The 15,936-nt window shown below is 47.6% G+C and overlaps 4 protein-coding genes and 1 non-coding gene across 5 annotated transcripts; 3 read left to right on the forward strand and 2 right to left on the reverse strand.

Moving 5' to 3' along the window:
- Window positions 1-54: 54 nt before the first annotated feature.
- SPPG_01854 (uncharacterized protein) lies at window positions 55-2,318 on the forward strand. Its single transcript, XM_016750166.1, has 2 exons — window positions 55-327; window positions 399-2,318. The coding sequence occupies exons 1-2, from the start codon at window positions 231-233 to the stop codon at window positions 2,261-2,263; spliced, it is 1,962 nt and encodes a 653-aa protein (XP_016610812.1). The 5' UTR covers window positions 55-230; the 3' UTR covers window positions 2,264-2,318.
- A 169-nt stretch (window positions 2,319-2,487) lies between these two features.
- SPPG_01855 (uncharacterized protein) lies at window positions 2,488-6,321 on the forward strand. Its single transcript, XM_016750167.1, has 12 exons — window positions 2,488-2,804; window positions 2,882-3,265; window positions 3,326-3,398; window positions 3,458-3,885; window positions 3,946-4,345; window positions 4,410-4,460; window positions 4,547-4,885; window positions 4,951-5,082; window positions 5,140-5,346; window positions 5,410-5,696; window positions 5,763-5,864; window positions 5,927-6,321. Exons 1-12 carry the CDS (start codon window positions 2,673-2,675, stop codon window positions 6,011-6,013), a joined length of 2,622 nt encoding a protein of 873 aa, XP_016610813.1. The 5' UTR covers window positions 2,488-2,672; the 3' UTR covers window positions 6,014-6,321.
- Window positions 6,322-6,425: 104 nt separating this feature from the next.
- Window positions 6,426-6,497, reverse strand: SPPG_10042. Its single transcript has one exon. It is a non-coding gene; the product is annotated as a tRNA-Pro (tRNA).
- Window positions 6,498-7,385: 888 nt separating this feature from the next.
- SPPG_01856 (uncharacterized protein) lies at window positions 7,386-13,803 on the forward strand. The gene is made up of 23 exons (XM_016750168.1): window positions 7,386-7,769; window positions 7,857-8,112; window positions 8,182-8,347; window positions 8,437-8,901; window positions 8,958-9,067; window positions 9,127-9,305; window positions 9,377-9,528; window positions 9,609-9,723; window positions 9,780-9,879; window positions 9,950-9,995; window positions 10,055-10,165; window positions 10,245-10,766; window positions 10,836-11,008; window positions 11,068-11,338; window positions 11,394-11,543; window positions 11,610-11,645; window positions 11,717-11,913; window positions 11,975-12,025; window positions 12,095-12,206; window positions 12,272-12,295; window positions 12,360-12,620; window positions 12,686-12,775; window positions 12,856-13,803. The coding sequence occupies exons 1-23, from the start codon at window positions 7,441-7,443 to the stop codon at window positions 13,482-13,484; spliced, it is 4,545 nt and encodes a 1,514-aa protein (XP_016610814.1). The 5' UTR covers window positions 7,386-7,440; the 3' UTR covers window positions 13,485-13,803.
- Window positions 13,804-13,865: 62 nt separating this feature from the next.
- On the reverse strand, window positions 13,866-15,912 carry SPPG_01857 (uncharacterized protein). The gene is made up of 6 exons (XM_016750169.1): window positions 15,869-15,912; window positions 15,526-15,805; window positions 14,925-15,456; window positions 14,676-14,866; window positions 14,132-14,601; window positions 13,866-14,072 (listed from the first exon to the last, which is right to left on the reverse strand). The coding sequence occupies exons 1-6, from the start codon at window positions 15,902-15,904 to the stop codon at window positions 13,977-13,979; spliced, it is 1,605 nt and encodes a 534-aa protein (XP_016610815.1). The 5' UTR covers window positions 15,905-15,912; the 3' UTR covers window positions 13,866-13,976.
- Window positions 15,913-15,936: the final 24 nt, after the last annotated feature.

Here is a 15,936-nt window from a genome sequence, read left to right on the forward strand (position 1 = left end):
TGCGTGCAAATTGCGTGTTGATTGCGTTCCTCACTGCCCAAACGACCACCGACTAAAGCCGTCATCGCACAGACATCTTGTTGTCAAAAAGTACGTCACTTTCAGATATCAGATTGTAATAAAGACAATTGTCCTTTCTCCATCGGACGCTGTAAAGTAGTTTCCAATCTGCGTGAACCCTCATCGTCTTTATACTTGCCCAAGAGCGTTATCATTCAGTGGCTCTCCGCATGGGGACCCATACAGCAGCCCACCGTTTCGCTCCATTTTTTATGACGGGACGGCTTGCAGACGCATTGCTAAGAGTTGATAAAAATGATGCGGAAGGTGACATTGGGCATTACTCCTTTTGAGAAAACTAATGGTTACTTAGTGAGCGAACTGGTGCATATCTCTAGATACGGACCCCTTTCATATTCCGGTCCATAGGATTATTCTCGCTTCGAGCAGCCCAGTTTTTGACGCCCTCTTTGAATCGCAGCCTCTCAGTTATGAGGAGCACTGGAGTGGCCGCTGTCAATCTTCGTCCTCTGCGCCAGTGGGTGTTTGGCCTTTGAAAGTCCCGAACGAACTGTCTTTGCGGCTGGTGTTGGAATGGTGTTATTTTTCCACTCTTTCAGAAGGATCCCTCACCCCACTCAATTTTTGGGCGGTGCGGGATGTCGCAAATCGTTTAACGATTGAAGGGTTGGTGCGATACGTCGACAAATGGGCGGCTGAGGAACTTGCAAATGGCCATTTGTCCCACGCGCTGACTGAAAATGACTGGGCCAACATCATAGTCGAATGCGTGAGAACCGGGATTGAAGATCAACTTTTGGAAACTCTGGTAGTTGCGGCCGTTACAATGTCTGTCGATGACTCAAAGAAGGCCGCAACATCCAAATCAGCTTGGGAGGTGGCCAAATACCGATATCTGCGTTCTATCGTCACAAGAAAGGATGTGACTCTTACTGCCGAAGAAATTAAACGGTTATTTACAAGCACAGTAACATTCACCAAGTTTGGAATATCAGAGCTCGTCGAAGCACACGCAGATCCCGCGCTTCCGAGGGAAATCATTGCCGAAGCTTTAATGCAAACCTTGATACAGAAGTCTCAGCTCAATGCCCCCTCATCCGTGGCCCCAGAATCAGGGAAACCAATGCCAAACGAGATAGTGCTGATAAATGATACGTGCAGTGGTAAGGACGAGGATGTACCATTAATGGATGCAATTTCGCCTGCAGTTGAGCCGTCTGTTGGTCCCATGCAATCGACGCTGCAATTTATAAAAGATGTGAAGCCGCTCAAGGAGGACCTGCGCCATCCAGAGACGATCAGCGATGAGACACCTATTTCCGCTGTGCTCGCTAGACTTCGGCAAAGTTCGCTAGACCACATCCCGCGATCACTTCTTCTTCCAGCCAGTCAGGAGTCCCCAAATCGCTCAACCCAATCTGAGTCGACGCGCACAAGTCCGGCAAGGAATCAGTCGTGCAATGAAGCCGAGGATGACGAGGAGGACTTGGGCGAAGATACCATCACGCTGGCTAATGTACCAGATTTGACATCCCAAGTACCGATATCCCCTATTCTTGATGAAGGTCCATCGTTTTCGGATGAGGCGCCCTTAATAGCATTACAGGAATTACGAAAGCAGGTACAAACCCTAATGGCGCGAAAAAATCTGCATGCCCTACCTTCTTCTGACATGCCTGCGGGCCGACCGCGGATACCCCAAATTGACCATTTTGAACGACCCTCTACACCGACCGTACTCGCCGAAGTCCGTCGTCGACTGGAAGACGTTGTTGAACAGAAGGATGCGGAAGATGTGGGAGATGCCCATCACCAGCCGATTGAAAATGCGCAGCAAACGACATCAGACCAGTATACCCGACAAACGTTTCCGGCGGCATTTGCAAAAAAATCGGCGCGGCCACATATTAAGCAAATATCATTTGCGGAGGTCCCCACATTTATAACACCATCGCCTTTACCCGGAAGATCGCCGCCGTTTTCACCTGCTACTCCCGGGCAATTGCTGGGCATTCAAGAGTCGCCTCCTGAGCCGATACAACACAACGAGTATATTCCTGTCGAATCATCGATGACGTCTGGCAGCAAAATAATTTCCAAAAGCGACTTCACTTTTTTGGATGTCCCATTATCGACGGGCAAAAAGCAGTCATCGACATTTACAAACGGCAATACCTCGTTTAGAATGCTTGGACTTAGAAAGAAACGACGGGGTATCATTGAATTTTTCAAAAACTCTTAGAATTGTATTGAATATATTTTATATGTATAATACAACGGCACCGCTTCTTGAAGGATTCCTTGGTGCGCAGTATTGTTATGCTCCTTACCTAGATATCTTTGTCATGTAAAGTCGATGAGGCCAAGGCCAAGTTCTTACGGTCACAACTTCATTCGAATCGACTAAAATGTGTAATTGGTTGTATTGGCTGCGAAATTTGGCGTTGTATCGTCCGTTTGGAGACGGCCAAACTGACCAGCTGTCGAGGACGACCTGGCTTCAATGCACCTGACAAACGATTTCCCATCCTATAACCGTAGCTGTCGTATTCCTATCCCAGTTGTTCCACGGTCAACTTGCTTTGGTTCGAGAGTAGATCTTTCGACATACGTTGTCCCTGGGGTTGTGGGTTCTCGATTGTGACCGGAAAATGACGGTACGGGACGAAGAGTCAAATTCCGCTATAGGCTCCAGTACCTGTAGCCGTTGCGGCCAGCCAATTGACGGACAGTTTGTGAGGGCTATTGGAGGACATTTTCACTTGGACTGTTTTCGGTGTCAGGTAAGGGGCAACGGCTACACCATCTGGCCCGAAGGGACCTTGGGCTCATTTCCACAATCGCTACCTGGTTCCTCCAGGACTGCCAACAAGTTGTTGCAGAAAAGTTCTTCCCCCACACAGGGCCGGATGGACTCACCCAAGTGTTCTGCGAGAAGGACTACTTCCGACGATTAGACTTGTTGTGCGCAAAGTGTGGAGGAGCGCTTCGCGGGGCTCACATCAATGCTCTAAACCGCAAATATCATCTTGAGCATTTTACCTGCTCAGTTTGTCCTACGGTCTTCAGGCAGCACGACTCGTACTACGAGCAAGATGGCAATGTATATTGTCAGCTTCATTATTCGCAATTGTTCGCAGCCAAATGTGGCGGTTGTCGGACGGCTGTCCTGCGAAGTTTTGTGGAAACCAATAAAGCTGAGTGGACAGAGAAGTGGCACCCGGAGTGCTATATGATATACAAGGTGGGTGGTATATTACGGTTATACCTAAAGTCACCACCTCATCTCAACATGGTGGATCAGCTGTGGAACGTGACGTTGGTAGCAAATAAGCCTAGTACGTCAACAACACCTGCATTGTCTAATGACAAAGAGGGTAAGCAGTATCGTCGAAAGATGATGGAGGAAATATCGTTCTAACGATCATCTGTACAGGAACAGATATTGCGGCGCAACAAGCAATTGCCGAAAAGGCGGGGCGCATATTGCACGTACTTTCCGCGTTCGAGGAGTCGTCAGCAGAATGCATCTCAGACATGCTCATTCGGTTCTCGCATGAAGAGTTTCGAGAGGGAGTTTTCCAGGCTGCGACATTCGTTAGTCACATTGCCACCCTTTTCGCAGTCATTGACGACATAGAAATGCGGCTTCTTACCTTCCGCGATGCTACAGGGCTGCATCATGCGAAGGAGCCTAAGCAGCTGACCAAGAAAATTGTGCATTTCTTCTCGTTATTGTCATACGTTCAAGATAATGCGGATACGCGGCAGGAAGCCACAAAAGAGATGATATCTCTGGTGACTAGCCTTGCGCACACCCTGAAGATTCTCATTCGTGCTGCATTGACTGGTGCCCTAAAGCTGGTATGTTCACCTCCTATCATCTTGCTGCACCGGCGCGGTTATTGACGCAGTTACATTCAGGAAAATGCGCACAACGAGAAGACGGCAGTGGTAACTTTCCTCGACCGCCTAGCAGCATGTGAATGGCAGGATGATGCACAAGGTAAAACTCTCAGCGAATGCGGTCCGGATGCAAACCCGGATCTGTGCGTGGCTTGCGGGGAACCAGTCGAAGAGGAATGTTTGAAATATGGGTACCGAAGATGGCATAGCCGATGTTTCCGGTGTGCTGCGTGCGATTTGAACCTGCGCCCCGTGTATGAGGAGGCAACTTACGATGCCGTCACGGGAAAGTTCTATTGTGCGAATCACGCATCACCTTCATCAAGCAGGGGGATCGAGCGAGTGACCCAGTTGGAACAATACGTTTTTCTACTACGATGCGCTCTGAAGCGCTTATGTATGCTTCTCCATATTCAAAGTGGGTATAGCCTTCGTCAATGACTCTGATTTTGTCCACACCGACTAACTCTTCGAACACGAAGTTGATTCGGGCTCTCTACAAGGACCAAATTCCCCTATCAGCAGTTCGCCAGGTAAGCAACGGTGGCTTGTTTCTCCCGGGACAAGCTAGCTCTTGACTCAACCATGTGACCATATTCACGCGAAACCTCCCGACCAGTAGGACCAGATGGGCGCAGCATAGGAGTTTCCATGCTGAACAACGGACAACCGCCTTTTGCGAACGTCAGTAATTCCTTACCTCCCTCAGCTGGCTCTAAAAGCTTATACTTGCCCCCTGCGGGAAGGCAATCCTCCCTGCGGAATTCCGGTACATCCAGCCTCCTGGATCTATCTGGTCTGGACCATTGGGCTGTTCGACAGCTTGCTGCCCAGGCTCTGTATCCATTGATGGGCGATCAGTTTACATTAGATGAATTGATGGATGTCGCCAGTGGTCGAAAGCAGTCAATGTGGGGACGGATGGTAGAGGCGATTCGAAAGCCATCAAAATCGAAAGGTTTGTTGTTATGTCAGGTCCTTTGTTGAATGGGTAATGATTTCTGAATCGCTTGCATGTTTTAGAGGGAACATTTGGGGTGCCTTTAGAAGTACTCGTGGACAAGTACGGTGTGGCAACTGAATTAGGACCCCGACCGGGGCAGCTTCAAATTCCAATGTTTCTTGATGCCTGTATACGAACATTGCATATGTTGGGTATGTCGATTGTCTTCGGGTGGTGCTTTCTGGACCGTCTGCTAACTGGTTCGTTAGATCTGGGAGTGGAAGGCATCTTTCGGAAGAATGGCAATATCAGACATTTGAAGACAATATCAGATGAATTAGACAAAGACCCGAGATCCATTAACCTGGCGGGAAACCATCCAGTGCAAATTGCAGCCTTGTTGAAAAAATTCTTTCGAGACATGCCCGAGCCGCTTCTTACCTTCAAACTTCACCGATTATTCGTCGCCACTCAGAGTAAGGCGATTCTTGCAATGGTTTACTGTTGCAGATTGACTTACCTTATTTATTTTTAAACAGAGCTTCCAGATCCTGGACGGCGAAAGCAAGCACTGCATTACGTATGCTGCCTTCTTCCAAAGCCGAACCTCGACGTTCTGTCAGTACTGGTATTCTTTCTGAGGGAGGTATCAGAGCACCGAGAATTGAACGAAGACCATGGAAATAAGATGGGACTAGACAACCTGGCTACTGTGATGACGCCGAATATTTTGTATTCAAAGTCAAAGAATGCAGTCGATGATGAGTCACCGCTCGCCATTGAAGCCATTCGGATGATCCTGCAGTATCAGGATGAGCTGTGGCAGGTAGGTAGCATACAAGGCTAGCCGATCCTCGCGTTTCATGGTGTAACGATTCATTTGTGGTTGCAGATGCCTCCTGATATCAGTGAGAGGATGAAAGCTGACAATGGATCCCAGCCAATCAATATCCCCACCAGACGAGATTCGGAATTGGGCAAGAGAACCGAATCTGTAAGTCTTATTTGAATCGAATGCACATGGTGTCCCATTTTAAATCTGACAACGATATCCAGCTATCACACACTCGAAATGTCGTAGTGACGCCATCCAATATTGGCCATGGAGACGTTGCGCATATCGAAGATGCTCACCGACGATGATAGCTGCCGTTCGCTCAACTGGAAATCGAAACTCTCCCTCACCCCCACCTTTTACTTCATCAAACGTTCCACACGCGTACAATGCCACACCTCCTTCACCCTTTGAAATCTGTTGCTACTTACAGTCTGGTTTTCGACGAACTCTTTCAACGCGGGTTTCTTTTCTTCGTTAACGTTTTACCTATGAAACTCCAGAATACTGTATAGAGGCGGAACTGGACCGCCACTTCGTTTTTGTTGTCTTCCTTTTTTTTTCTTCGGAGAACTTGCATAAATGTTGCAAACAAAGATTGTTTTACTCTTAAATATTGTTCGCCTTACTCTGTCAGTTAGTCGACAGGAAAAGATGCACAAAGTCATTGAGTAAAGTGGCACCAGAGTCACCAAAAAAACCCATCCGACCAATCGTACTGGGGCCTACTGGGGTTCGAACCCAGGACCTCCCGCACCCAAAGCGGGAATCGTACCACTAGACCATAGGCCCCGATGAAATCTATTACTCCTGCGTTCTATTATATATTTTACAAAATGGCAGAGTGCTTTTCGTTGCCTGGTTGTTTGAACCTTGATCTCTTCCTTCTGCGGAACGCTACTTTGACTTGCACCCCGGGCGAATCTCAACGCTATGTTATGAAGCATATGGTATTTACGAATATTCGCCTCCGGCCTTCTGGTAGCAATCAACGCGGATCTAAGTTTTGTGATTGAAAGATGTGCAGCCCAGAGCGTCTTCATTAATTTTAAACGCATACGGCAAATGTCACAAAGATATCGCATGGCTCGGAGTAACTGTTTGCCAATTGGTGCCTTCATTACTATCTACAGATTTCCCGATGTATTTCAATATTGCTGAAACAAAGAGACGCCTTCAAATCGTATGATCGTTCTGGGACAGTATACTTTTTAAGACCATGTGGATCCGAGGGTGTTCCCCTTTTTAATGATTCCAACTTAACTACTCGACCAAATCAAAGGGTATTCCCCGTTCCCCGTTCCGATATCATAAATTGTTGCATCCCTCATACATTCCGATTTCTACCATTATCAGCTTAACGTCCGTATATGGACACTTTAGAAAAGATTGTACTGGTGAAGGAGGACAAGATATAAGATGTTGACCATGGCGTCGAGGCAACGAAGACCAAATGCATGACGCTTCACCCTAATTGCATCTTCAAAATTAAGGCGCTACCTTGATATCATTACTGTGAGATTAGGTGACATTAGAGAGTGTTCCCGAACTATGGGCTCCTAACAAGTAGATCACATTTGTTGTGAACTGACCGTTTGGTCAAAGGTCCCGTGTTCGATCCTGCCTGCAAGCATCCATTTTCTCCCAGGTGGCACAGCACTTTTACTCGCAGTGGAACAGTTTGAACTTTGGTGTTCGCCTTGAGAGATCCCAAGCGGTCGGCCGGGCGAAGACCATGGACGAGACCTTCAGCATAGAGGAAACAAGTCCCGAGCCCCCAGATCTGCGGCATGACGTCTCAGGTGGTTCATTGCCAGAGCCGTCAGAAATGGACCCTCCGAGGAAGCGTCGGCGAAGAAAACACAAGCGGAAGCGAGTTGTCTTGGCCCCGGGAAATTTCCTTTCTGGATTCTTTTTTACTTGGGTGTTCCGACTAGTGCAGATGACACGAAGCATGGAAGATGCAGGAAACCTGTCTCTCCATTTGAGGTCGTCTGAGAGTGCGAAAGTGACCGGTGACGACCTAGAAAAGACCTGGAGAGCGGAACTTGGCCGACAAACTGGGTAAGTGTTTTCTCAAGGCTTGTAGTCAAGAGAGTGAGGAAATACTGTGGTACTAACACAGCCCCACCGCCCTACGTGTTCTTTTAGGACGGCGTCACTTCTCCGGGCACTTCACCGAGCGTTCGGCCTTCGATACTATGCGCTAGCTCTTTGGAAATGTTCATGGGCTGCGTTTACGTGGCTTGGCGCCTATTGGTTGCTGAAGCAACTCGTGCTTTATTGTGAGACTTCGGGCCCTGTCTGGCGAGGACATCTGTATGCCGTGGGCCTGTTCATCAGTCATGGGTTGGGATCGCTGTGCTTCCATCAACTTACAATACAATGCACTCGTATTGGAATTCAGGTATGGAAATCTAGTTGAGGGGACTATTACTCGTTTAGAGAATAACAAATATTCCGGCCGAGATAACAGTGTCGAGCGGCCCTCATGGTTCTGATATATCGAAAATCACTGCGATTAAGTTATGTAAGGGGCGGCGTCGGTGATATCGTGAACCTGATCTCGAACGAGTGCAACCGGGTAGCTGAAGCGGCGGTGAATTGGCATTTTGCGTGGTCTGCTGGTATTGAGTGTTGCGGTATGCATATTTGTCAAATTTCGGTCGCTGGGACACATGACCTAAATATAATGTCCTTTCGCTGATCTATCCTTTTCATGTTGATACAGTCATAATTGCTCTCGCTGCGGTGGAGGTGGGCGTAGCAGTTCTTCCGGCGATGGTACTGGTACTATTTATGCTCCTCCCACTGCAATATATCCTTGCCAAGCGGGCCTCGACGATTTCATACAAAACCACTGCCCTGTTCACAAAACGGGTTCATCTAATGTCAGAAATATTCACGGTGATCAGGCTGATAAAATCATATGCGTGGGAGAGCTTCTACGAGGAAAAGATTACTGCTGCCCGAAAGAAGGAAATTGGACAAATGCGTAAAGCTCTCACAATGAAGATCGGAAATTTCATTGTGGTCTTCATCGCCCCTGTCGTTGCTGTTTTAGCATGCATGACAACGTATCATTTCATACATGGTGCTCGCTTTGAGGCCGCAACTGTCTTCACCATACTATCATTATTCAATACGCTTCGATATCCTCTGTTGATGTTACCGTCAGCTGTTAGGACCATATCAGGTAAGCTGCGTAGCTTTTGCACAACAGGGGTGCCGTTAGTGACCACTCTTGTAAAGGTGCCCAAAACTCTGTCCAGCGCTTGGAAGAGTTTTTCATGCTACCGGAGATAGACGCAGCGCCAAAATTGGAACCCCATCCGTCGGATGCGGATATCTGCATGGAAATTGTATGACAACAATCCGGTGTATGTTTGGCCAGTTTTATTGATGCATGGCTCTCATCCAGAAAGGCGCCGACTTCATGTGGGACGGTGATATAGATCACCCACATATCGAAAAACTCGATTTGGTCCTCCGACGACGCCAACTGATCGCGGTGGTAGGGGACCTTGGATCGGGAAAGTCACTACTGGCCGCTATTATGGGGCAGATTAAGCGAACAGCTGGCTCTGTATCTACCTACGGGTTAGTCTTCACCATTTCGTGTCTGAAATTACGACTAGTGAATTAAGACCACCTGCTTGTTCTAATTGCAGCACGTGTGGCTACGTGCCGTTGGAACCATGGCTACTAGACAACGCTTCGCTCCGTGATAATGTATTGTTTGGTGTTGAGTCGGACGAGGGCCGTTATCATGAAGCCGTGCGCGTCGCCGGACTTATGCAAGACTTCATTTCGCTACCAAATGGTGACTGTTGACTCGTAGTTGCATCCCTGATTTGCTCTCCTGGAAGCTGAAACGGCTTGTTGTGTTATGCTCTGCTCTAGGCGATGAAGAGTTTGTGAGCGAGCTGGAGCTGACCAGAAGTCAACGGCAGCGAATTTCTCTCGCCCGATGTTTGTATCATCAACCGGATATCGCGCTCTTGGAGGATTGTCTTACGTATGTCTTGAGATGTCTGTGATGGGTGAAGTTGTGTGCTGAATTTGTATTTAAAGTGATTTCGACACGAAGAACGCCAAAAGAATATTTACTGACTGTGTGAAGGGGCATATGCTCAGTAAGATGGCAGTGGTGATGGTAACGCAACAGAAACAGGTACATCGAATTACTTCTGTAAGGATTTATATGACGCGTCGTTCGAATTAAGCGTGTTTTTCCTCCCAAGTTCCTTTCTGAGTGCGACATGATATTGGTGATGAAATCTGGAACAGGTAGTCTATATCTTGATGTTTAATACAAGAGAATTAGATGCTGATAATAGATTGAACAGTTGTCGAGCAGGGGACATTTGACGAACTGAAGGCGCGGAATGTGATTTTCAATGTGTGGGCGACCGATCTCATACAGCCGGATGATGATACAATAGTCCTCTCCGACATAAGTAAGAGATATCCAGAGATTCTACCCATGCCTGATCGCGTAGCTCAATTGTAGTCGTATGATCATCGCTTGTACTGTAGAGCCCGCTGAAAGCTTGGGGCCACACATTCCCAAACCTAAGCGCCCCCCTCCCCGAAAACGAAGCCCTCTCGCAACCGCGGAAGTCATAACGGCGGAGCAAACAGAGAACACACGGCCACCTGTTGATGCCTCTGGGCCCGATCTAAGCTCCGTTGATCTGACTATTCGCCGCCTGAACCAACTACGTGGAATTGAGCCGATCACAGACCACACAATATCTCAAATTATTGAGCGAAATCAGTTGTCTGTATTGACTGGAACTCCCAGCCGGCCACCTGTCAACTTTGCAAATCAAGATGTGGTGACGCGAACAATCGAGGCCAATCAACTCACAGTGCATGCGGTGCAAACTTATGATACTGTTGGCCCCACAGCAACTTCCGGGCTGATAGATCCATCTCCTGAGTCGCAGCATCCACTGCGTCCATACGTGCAGTATCTTCAGGAAGCTGACGGAATCCTGGCAGGAGCAATTGTCGTCGGATCGTTCTTTGTAGTCGCCACCATTCGGGTCCTTAGCGGTAGGTTTCCTCATGAAGGACGTGATGCAGGTGAATTCAGCTGACGGTGCTCTACCGCAACGTGTACAGATGTTTGGGTGGCGTGGTTCGTGGAAGGCAAATACTCCTTGTCGGAGGGACTGTATATTGGGATATATGCTTTATTTTGCTCAGCCATCGCTGTGGGCGTTTTGGTGCGCGGGTACGCATTTTCTGCCGCTGTACTGAGCCGAAGCATATCACTACATAATCGGGTGCTCCAGGTGAGACGTTCATGGCACATGAGTGACTGAACGTGTGTCTGACTGGTTATTGCCACAAGGCCGTACTTCGTGCTCCTCTGTCATTTTATGAAGTGACACCATTAGGCCAAATTCTGTCACACTTCGCTCGCTACCTCTATATGATCGATGATTTTCTTCCGGAGGCAGCCTTGCAGGCCCTTTCTTTCGGCCCCATCGTCTTCGGAACTGTAATCCTTGTGTCGGTGGTCACCCCATGGTTTTGGGCAACCCTACCAGTATATTTCTTCCTGGTGGCGTGTTTGATTCACTTTTGTGGTGACACGGAAGCCAAGTTCAAACGTCTAGAAGGTCTTATTCTCTGAGTACTGCATAGCCATGCCTTAACTGATTTTCTCATCTATAGCCAGCAACAAGTCACCAATGTTTGCGCACTTATCAAGCACGCTGGAAGGACTTTTTAGCATTCGCCTGTATCACGCTGAGGATCGGTTTGATACCTTCAATAGAACATTAATAGATTCCGACCACAAAGCGCTGTACTCATTGATGCTAGGTAAGGCGGGCGGCTCTTTGTGCGATGAAAACTTTCATCGCGATCCTCAACCCTACACATTTTTAGTGAAGACCCTGCTGGCTCTTTACTTGGATTTAATAGGTTAGTGTGGCTCCCCTGAAAGTAGTGATTGTTTTTGTTCGCTAAGATAACACTACTTCTGGTCATACTAGCGTCTCTATTTGTGTATATCTGTGCACTTTTCGTAGTGCTCTTCGATGTTGGACCCTCTCAAGCAGGCTTGGCGGTGTCCAATGCCCTCCAGTTACTCCTCTTTCTGCAATGGTTCGTTCGAATTCTGGGCGAAGTACATGGAACGATGTCAAGCGTGTCGGCCGTTGTGAACTTTGCCGAATGTTGTCCATATGAGGTACGGCAAGACCCACCGTTCCCCGATGACCCATTTACCCTAATATTTATCCTTTATCTAGAGGGATGCACGCGGAAATCATCCTCCGCCAGAATGGCCATTGCACGGAGAGGTATGGGTCGGCGAGAAGCATAGTGATACCGTTAGTCTAAAAGCTAATTACGACTGATACTCTTTCTAGATTGAATTCAAGAATGTGGTTCTGCGATATAACCGCTATGGAGTTGCGGTTCTCAAGAATGTGACATTCCGGATTGCACCTGGAGAAAAGATTGGTGTTGTCGGACGATCTGGTAAGAGTAGGAAGTACTGTTTTCAGCGAGGTTGGAAGTATTAAAACGCGCATCACATTGGAAAGGGTCTGGGAAGACGACCTTACTAGGTAAGCATGATCCGATGGTTAAAAATGGCATATCCTTTTGCGAACTAAACCCATTTTTACGCAGTGTCACTGTTGCGAATGGTCGAGCTGTCGGAGGGCGACATTCTCATTGATGGGATTGATATCAGCAAATTGCGCCTCGCTGATTTAAGGAGTCGTATCGCCATCATCCCGCAGGAGCCAATTCTGTTGACTGGAACAATTCGATCAAACTTGGATCCCTTCAGGACCTGTCTTGATGAGGAGCTTTGGAAAGCTCTTCAGGCAGTTCACCTCGGGCAGAAGATTGAAGAAATGCCTGCTAAGTTGGAGACACCCATCACTGGTCAGTCGTGGAACCGTTATCGTCGACGTTTTATTGACGGCAATAACATCGTATGCTTATGACAGAAAACGGGAAGGCGTTTACTCTCACTGAGAGGCAACTATTTTGCATTGCGCGAGCAATCATCAATAAATCAAAAGTGGTTGTCCTAGATGGTTTGTATGCCGCGGTGTTATTCTGTTACCTGCATTCCCGCTCACTCCGTCTTCGAAATCATTTTGCGATATTGCTACAGAACCTGTAATGTCTATGGGTCACGAGGCAGACAACCTTATCCATTCGGTTATTGCAACAAACTTTGAAAGTTGCACCGTTATCGTCCTCGCTAGCCGGTTCCGATTCATTGTTCAAATGGACCGAATCATGGTTATGTCCCGCGGGCGGGTGGTTGAGTTTGATACTCCCATCTCACTTCTGAACGATCCAAAAAGCAAGTTCTCGCTGATGGTGTCGCAAACAGGGGAGATGGACCCTGTGAGATTGCGAAAGATTGCAATGGCGAAGGGAAAAATGCCGCCAAGCAAGGTACTGGTCGATATGGGCAATGACTCCGGCGAAGTTTCGCAGAGAGAACCTGTTCGTCCGTTTGCACCTGCTTTACGGTTCCGACCGCCGTCTCCCGATACGAGTCAAGACATCGACAAGAATCGCATGCCAAAGAGCCTGAAGGACCTATTTAAGATGGCTGCTCAAGACGGGACAACCCATTCACGGATGGTACCAAGACCGCGAGGGCAAGGTGGAATCTTCCCAGAAAGGGGTACTAGTTCAGAGTCATTGGGCGAATCAGATTCGGGAAGATCTATGGATGGAACATCTTCAACGGAGGCTCTTCTACCTGCGCAGCACGCACGGGACTTTTAGAAAAGAAGAGGTCCCTACATCCACGCATACCGATGCTGACCGCAGGAGCTTCATGTTACATAATTTCAATGCTGTATCATATTGTACGTACGGATAATACCCTAATACAAGACGGATGTATTTAGGCAAAAAAGCAAGGTCGGAAGGGGTAGTGTCGTGCCCAGGACGAGGGAGGGCGAGATGGCGTGAAAGGCAGAGGTTGTGGAAATGGAATTAAGTTCCATGCATTGGCGCAGAACAACTGCCAATATATACAATTCTTCCTGATGCGTAATAGAATATCATTCACTCTGATTGTTAAAGTGACGGTGGTTGCTTTCGCCACACAAAGAGTTCTTGTCTTAGAAGAAGTGGTCAATCGAGTAGGATAAGAGGGCACCTTTGGCATACTGAGGAACTGTATGTTCTTCAGAGGACTCGTTTTCATGTGTAATCGGTAATGTGATTAAAACTAAGATAAGATCTCTATGTACAAGTTATTTGGCTGTAAGGTTATACGGCCGACCTGTTCTCTTGGACTATGCCTTGAATGGCGATAGTGTATTCCTCGGAAAGCTGCGTCATTCTTATGTCTAAAGTTGTAACGTACTGCGAGGAAAGTTAGGTGTACGGGTCCCAATTCAACGAGAAACTGAAGTGATTCTAACCTTGTTTTGACTAATGGCATCTAATAGCATTTTTCCTGCTACATCATCCACTCCTTCAGTTGTCTGAGTTTCCTGCGTCCCATCACTTTTTCCAGCAGCCACTCGCCCCAACTTGTTGCAGCTGAGGTCCAAAGCGACGAGGGCTTTCCCATTGTGTTTCAGTAAATCACATAAAGAGGTCACCGTCGTCCAGCCAAGACTATTGCTACTGAGTTCCAGATTTTGAAGATTGTCGTTTTCACGCAAGTCAGAACATAGGCTGGCTCCGCCTGCATCTGTCAAGTAATTCATATTCAAGGATAAATGTTTCAATGTCTTGTTTTGTTTCAACGCCGATCCTATGCAGCGAGCTCCGTGACGCCCGATTTTGTTATCCGAGAGGTTGAGGTACTCTAGGGCGGTTGTTGATGTGCCGAGCACCTTAGCCAGTCCGCGGGCACCTGTATCCCCAATTCGGTTGTGCGACAAATCTTCAATAAAACAAAAAACGAAGACCATGTTAGTTCTCCTAGAGTGATGGTGGGGTACGCGGGATGCGTCTTACCAAGTCGATGCAAGGTGCTATTTTGCAGTAGGGCGGAACATAGCAATCGGCATCGATCATCGTCTATTCTGCTTGCTTGAATGGTCAAACTCGAGAGATGGGAAGCCTTGACTGCATTGGCAAGCGATATACAATCGTTCAACGTCATCCCAAAGTATTGCCAATCAAAATCGATCCCACAGTCTCGTACCCTATGGTGAATGTATCAAGATGCCTGCTTGTCAAGTCAACACATGAGGGTACCCTTACCCATAATACAGATTGAGTTCTGACACTTTGCTTAGCTTTGTTAAAATCAAGCCAATGTCTAAATGATCTGGAGACGATCCTGGCTTGGTAAACTCTTTGTCATTTTCGTCCATTGCGGATTTTTCTGAACCCGGAACATGGCCTGATCGTTGTGTCCCGAAACGTCGAGCATCTACTCCTTTTTGATCCAGATTCATCTTGTTCTGGTAACCCACAGGTAATAGCTGCGTGATACGTATAGTTTCTACGTAGGACGCTGCCAAATCCAAGTCTGCTAAGAATGCGTCCAAATGTTCCCCATCTGGTATGTACGCCTCAATTATTCGACGCATGTGCAATTCGAAGAACAGTCGTTTCCACACTCCCCCATGCGCGGATGGATCACATAGTTTAAACGTTGCAATCGCTTTTCTTTTCCAATATGTGTCATCAGGAATTAAGGGCGCTGTTATTACTAGGGGAAGGTCAACGGAAATAGAGGATAGCAATCGCTCTCGGTATTTAGCTGGGATGCCTGTCAAGACGGGCCGCTCTGTAACAAGCATGCTTATCCATGAGACTAAAAATTTTGAAGAAATTCATTCATACGTCATTAACGTACTTTCGAAATTCGCCACGATGGACCGAATACATAATTCGCTCAAGTTCTCCACCGCAGCAAGGTTCCACTCTGGATCTTCGGCGATAACTCTTCGTTGACCACCTTTATCGGGTCCTCCATCGTAGGGCACGCTAATACCCCCAAGGGGCTCGTTGACTCCTTGGGACGTATCGAAGAGACCTGATGGAGGGGCAACGCTCTTCGTCTCTGCGGTGGCCACGGCAGGATTGCTATTCACCCGCTTCGGCAATTCCGACTGAGGGACCACACCGCTAGCCTGCTGCAGGTGAGATTGGTAAGTTTAAAAGATTAAAAGACTTCATAATCTCAAAAAAACAAGTACCTCGGCATCAGGGGATGACGCAGGAACTTCGTCCATCTTATGCCTATGCTATGAACTTCTTTTGGCCT

Source organism: Spizellomyces punctatus (genome assembly GCF_000182565.1).
Source record: "Spizellomyces punctatus DAOM BR117 chromosome Unknown supercont1.3, whole genome shotgun sequence".
NCBI lineage: Eukaryota > Fungi > Chytridiomycota > Chytridiomycetes > Spizellomycetales > Spizellomycetaceae > Spizellomyces > Spizellomyces punctatus.

Excerpts from the sequence above, each read along its gene's own strand:
- SPPG_01854 (XM_016750166.1), top strand. The coding sequence starts at position 231 with ATGGGGACCCATACAGCAGCCCACCGTTTCGCTCCATTTTTTATGACG. Across the intron at positions 328-398 it reads TGATAAAAATGATGCGGAAG|ATACGGACCCCTTTCATATT; the intron begins GTGACATTGGGC and ends GCATATCTCTAG.
- SPPG_01855 (XM_016750167.1), top strand. The coding sequence starts at position 2,673 with ATGACGGTACGGGACGAAGAGTCAAATTCCGCTATAGGCTCCAGTACC. Across the intron at positions 3,266-3,325 it reads AGTGCTATATGATATACAAG|CTGTGGAACGTGACGTTGGT; the intron begins GTGGGTGGTATA and ends ATGGTGGATCAG. Across the intron at positions 3,886-3,945 it reads TGACTGGTGCCCTAAAGCTG|GAAAATGCGCACAACGAGAA; the intron begins GTATGTTCACCT and ends AGTTACATTCAG.
- SPPG_01856 (XM_016750168.1), top strand. The coding sequence starts at position 7,441 with ATGGACGAGACCTTCAGCATAGAGGAAACAAGTCCCGAGCCCCCAGAT. Across the intron at positions 8,113-8,181 it reads GCACTCGTATTGGAATTCAG|TGTCGAGCGGCCCTCATGGT; the intron begins GTATGGAAATCT and ends CCGAGATAACAG. Across the intron at positions 12,296-12,359 it reads TGGGAAGACGACCTTACTAG|TGTCACTGTTGCGAATGGTC; the intron begins GTAAGCATGATC and ends ATTTTTACGCAG.
- SPPG_01857 (XM_016750169.1), bottom strand. The coding sequence starts at position 15,904 with ATGGACGAAGTTCCTGCGTCATCCCCTGATGCCGAG. Across the intron at positions 14,867-14,924 it reads GAACTCAATCTGTATTATGG|GGTACGAGACTGTGGGATCG; the intron begins GTAAGGGTACCC and ends CATTCACCATAG. Across the intron at positions 14,073-14,131 it reads ATGCCATTAGTCAAAACAAG|TACGTTACAACTTTAGACAT; the intron begins GTTAGAATCACT and ends CTTTCCTCGCAG.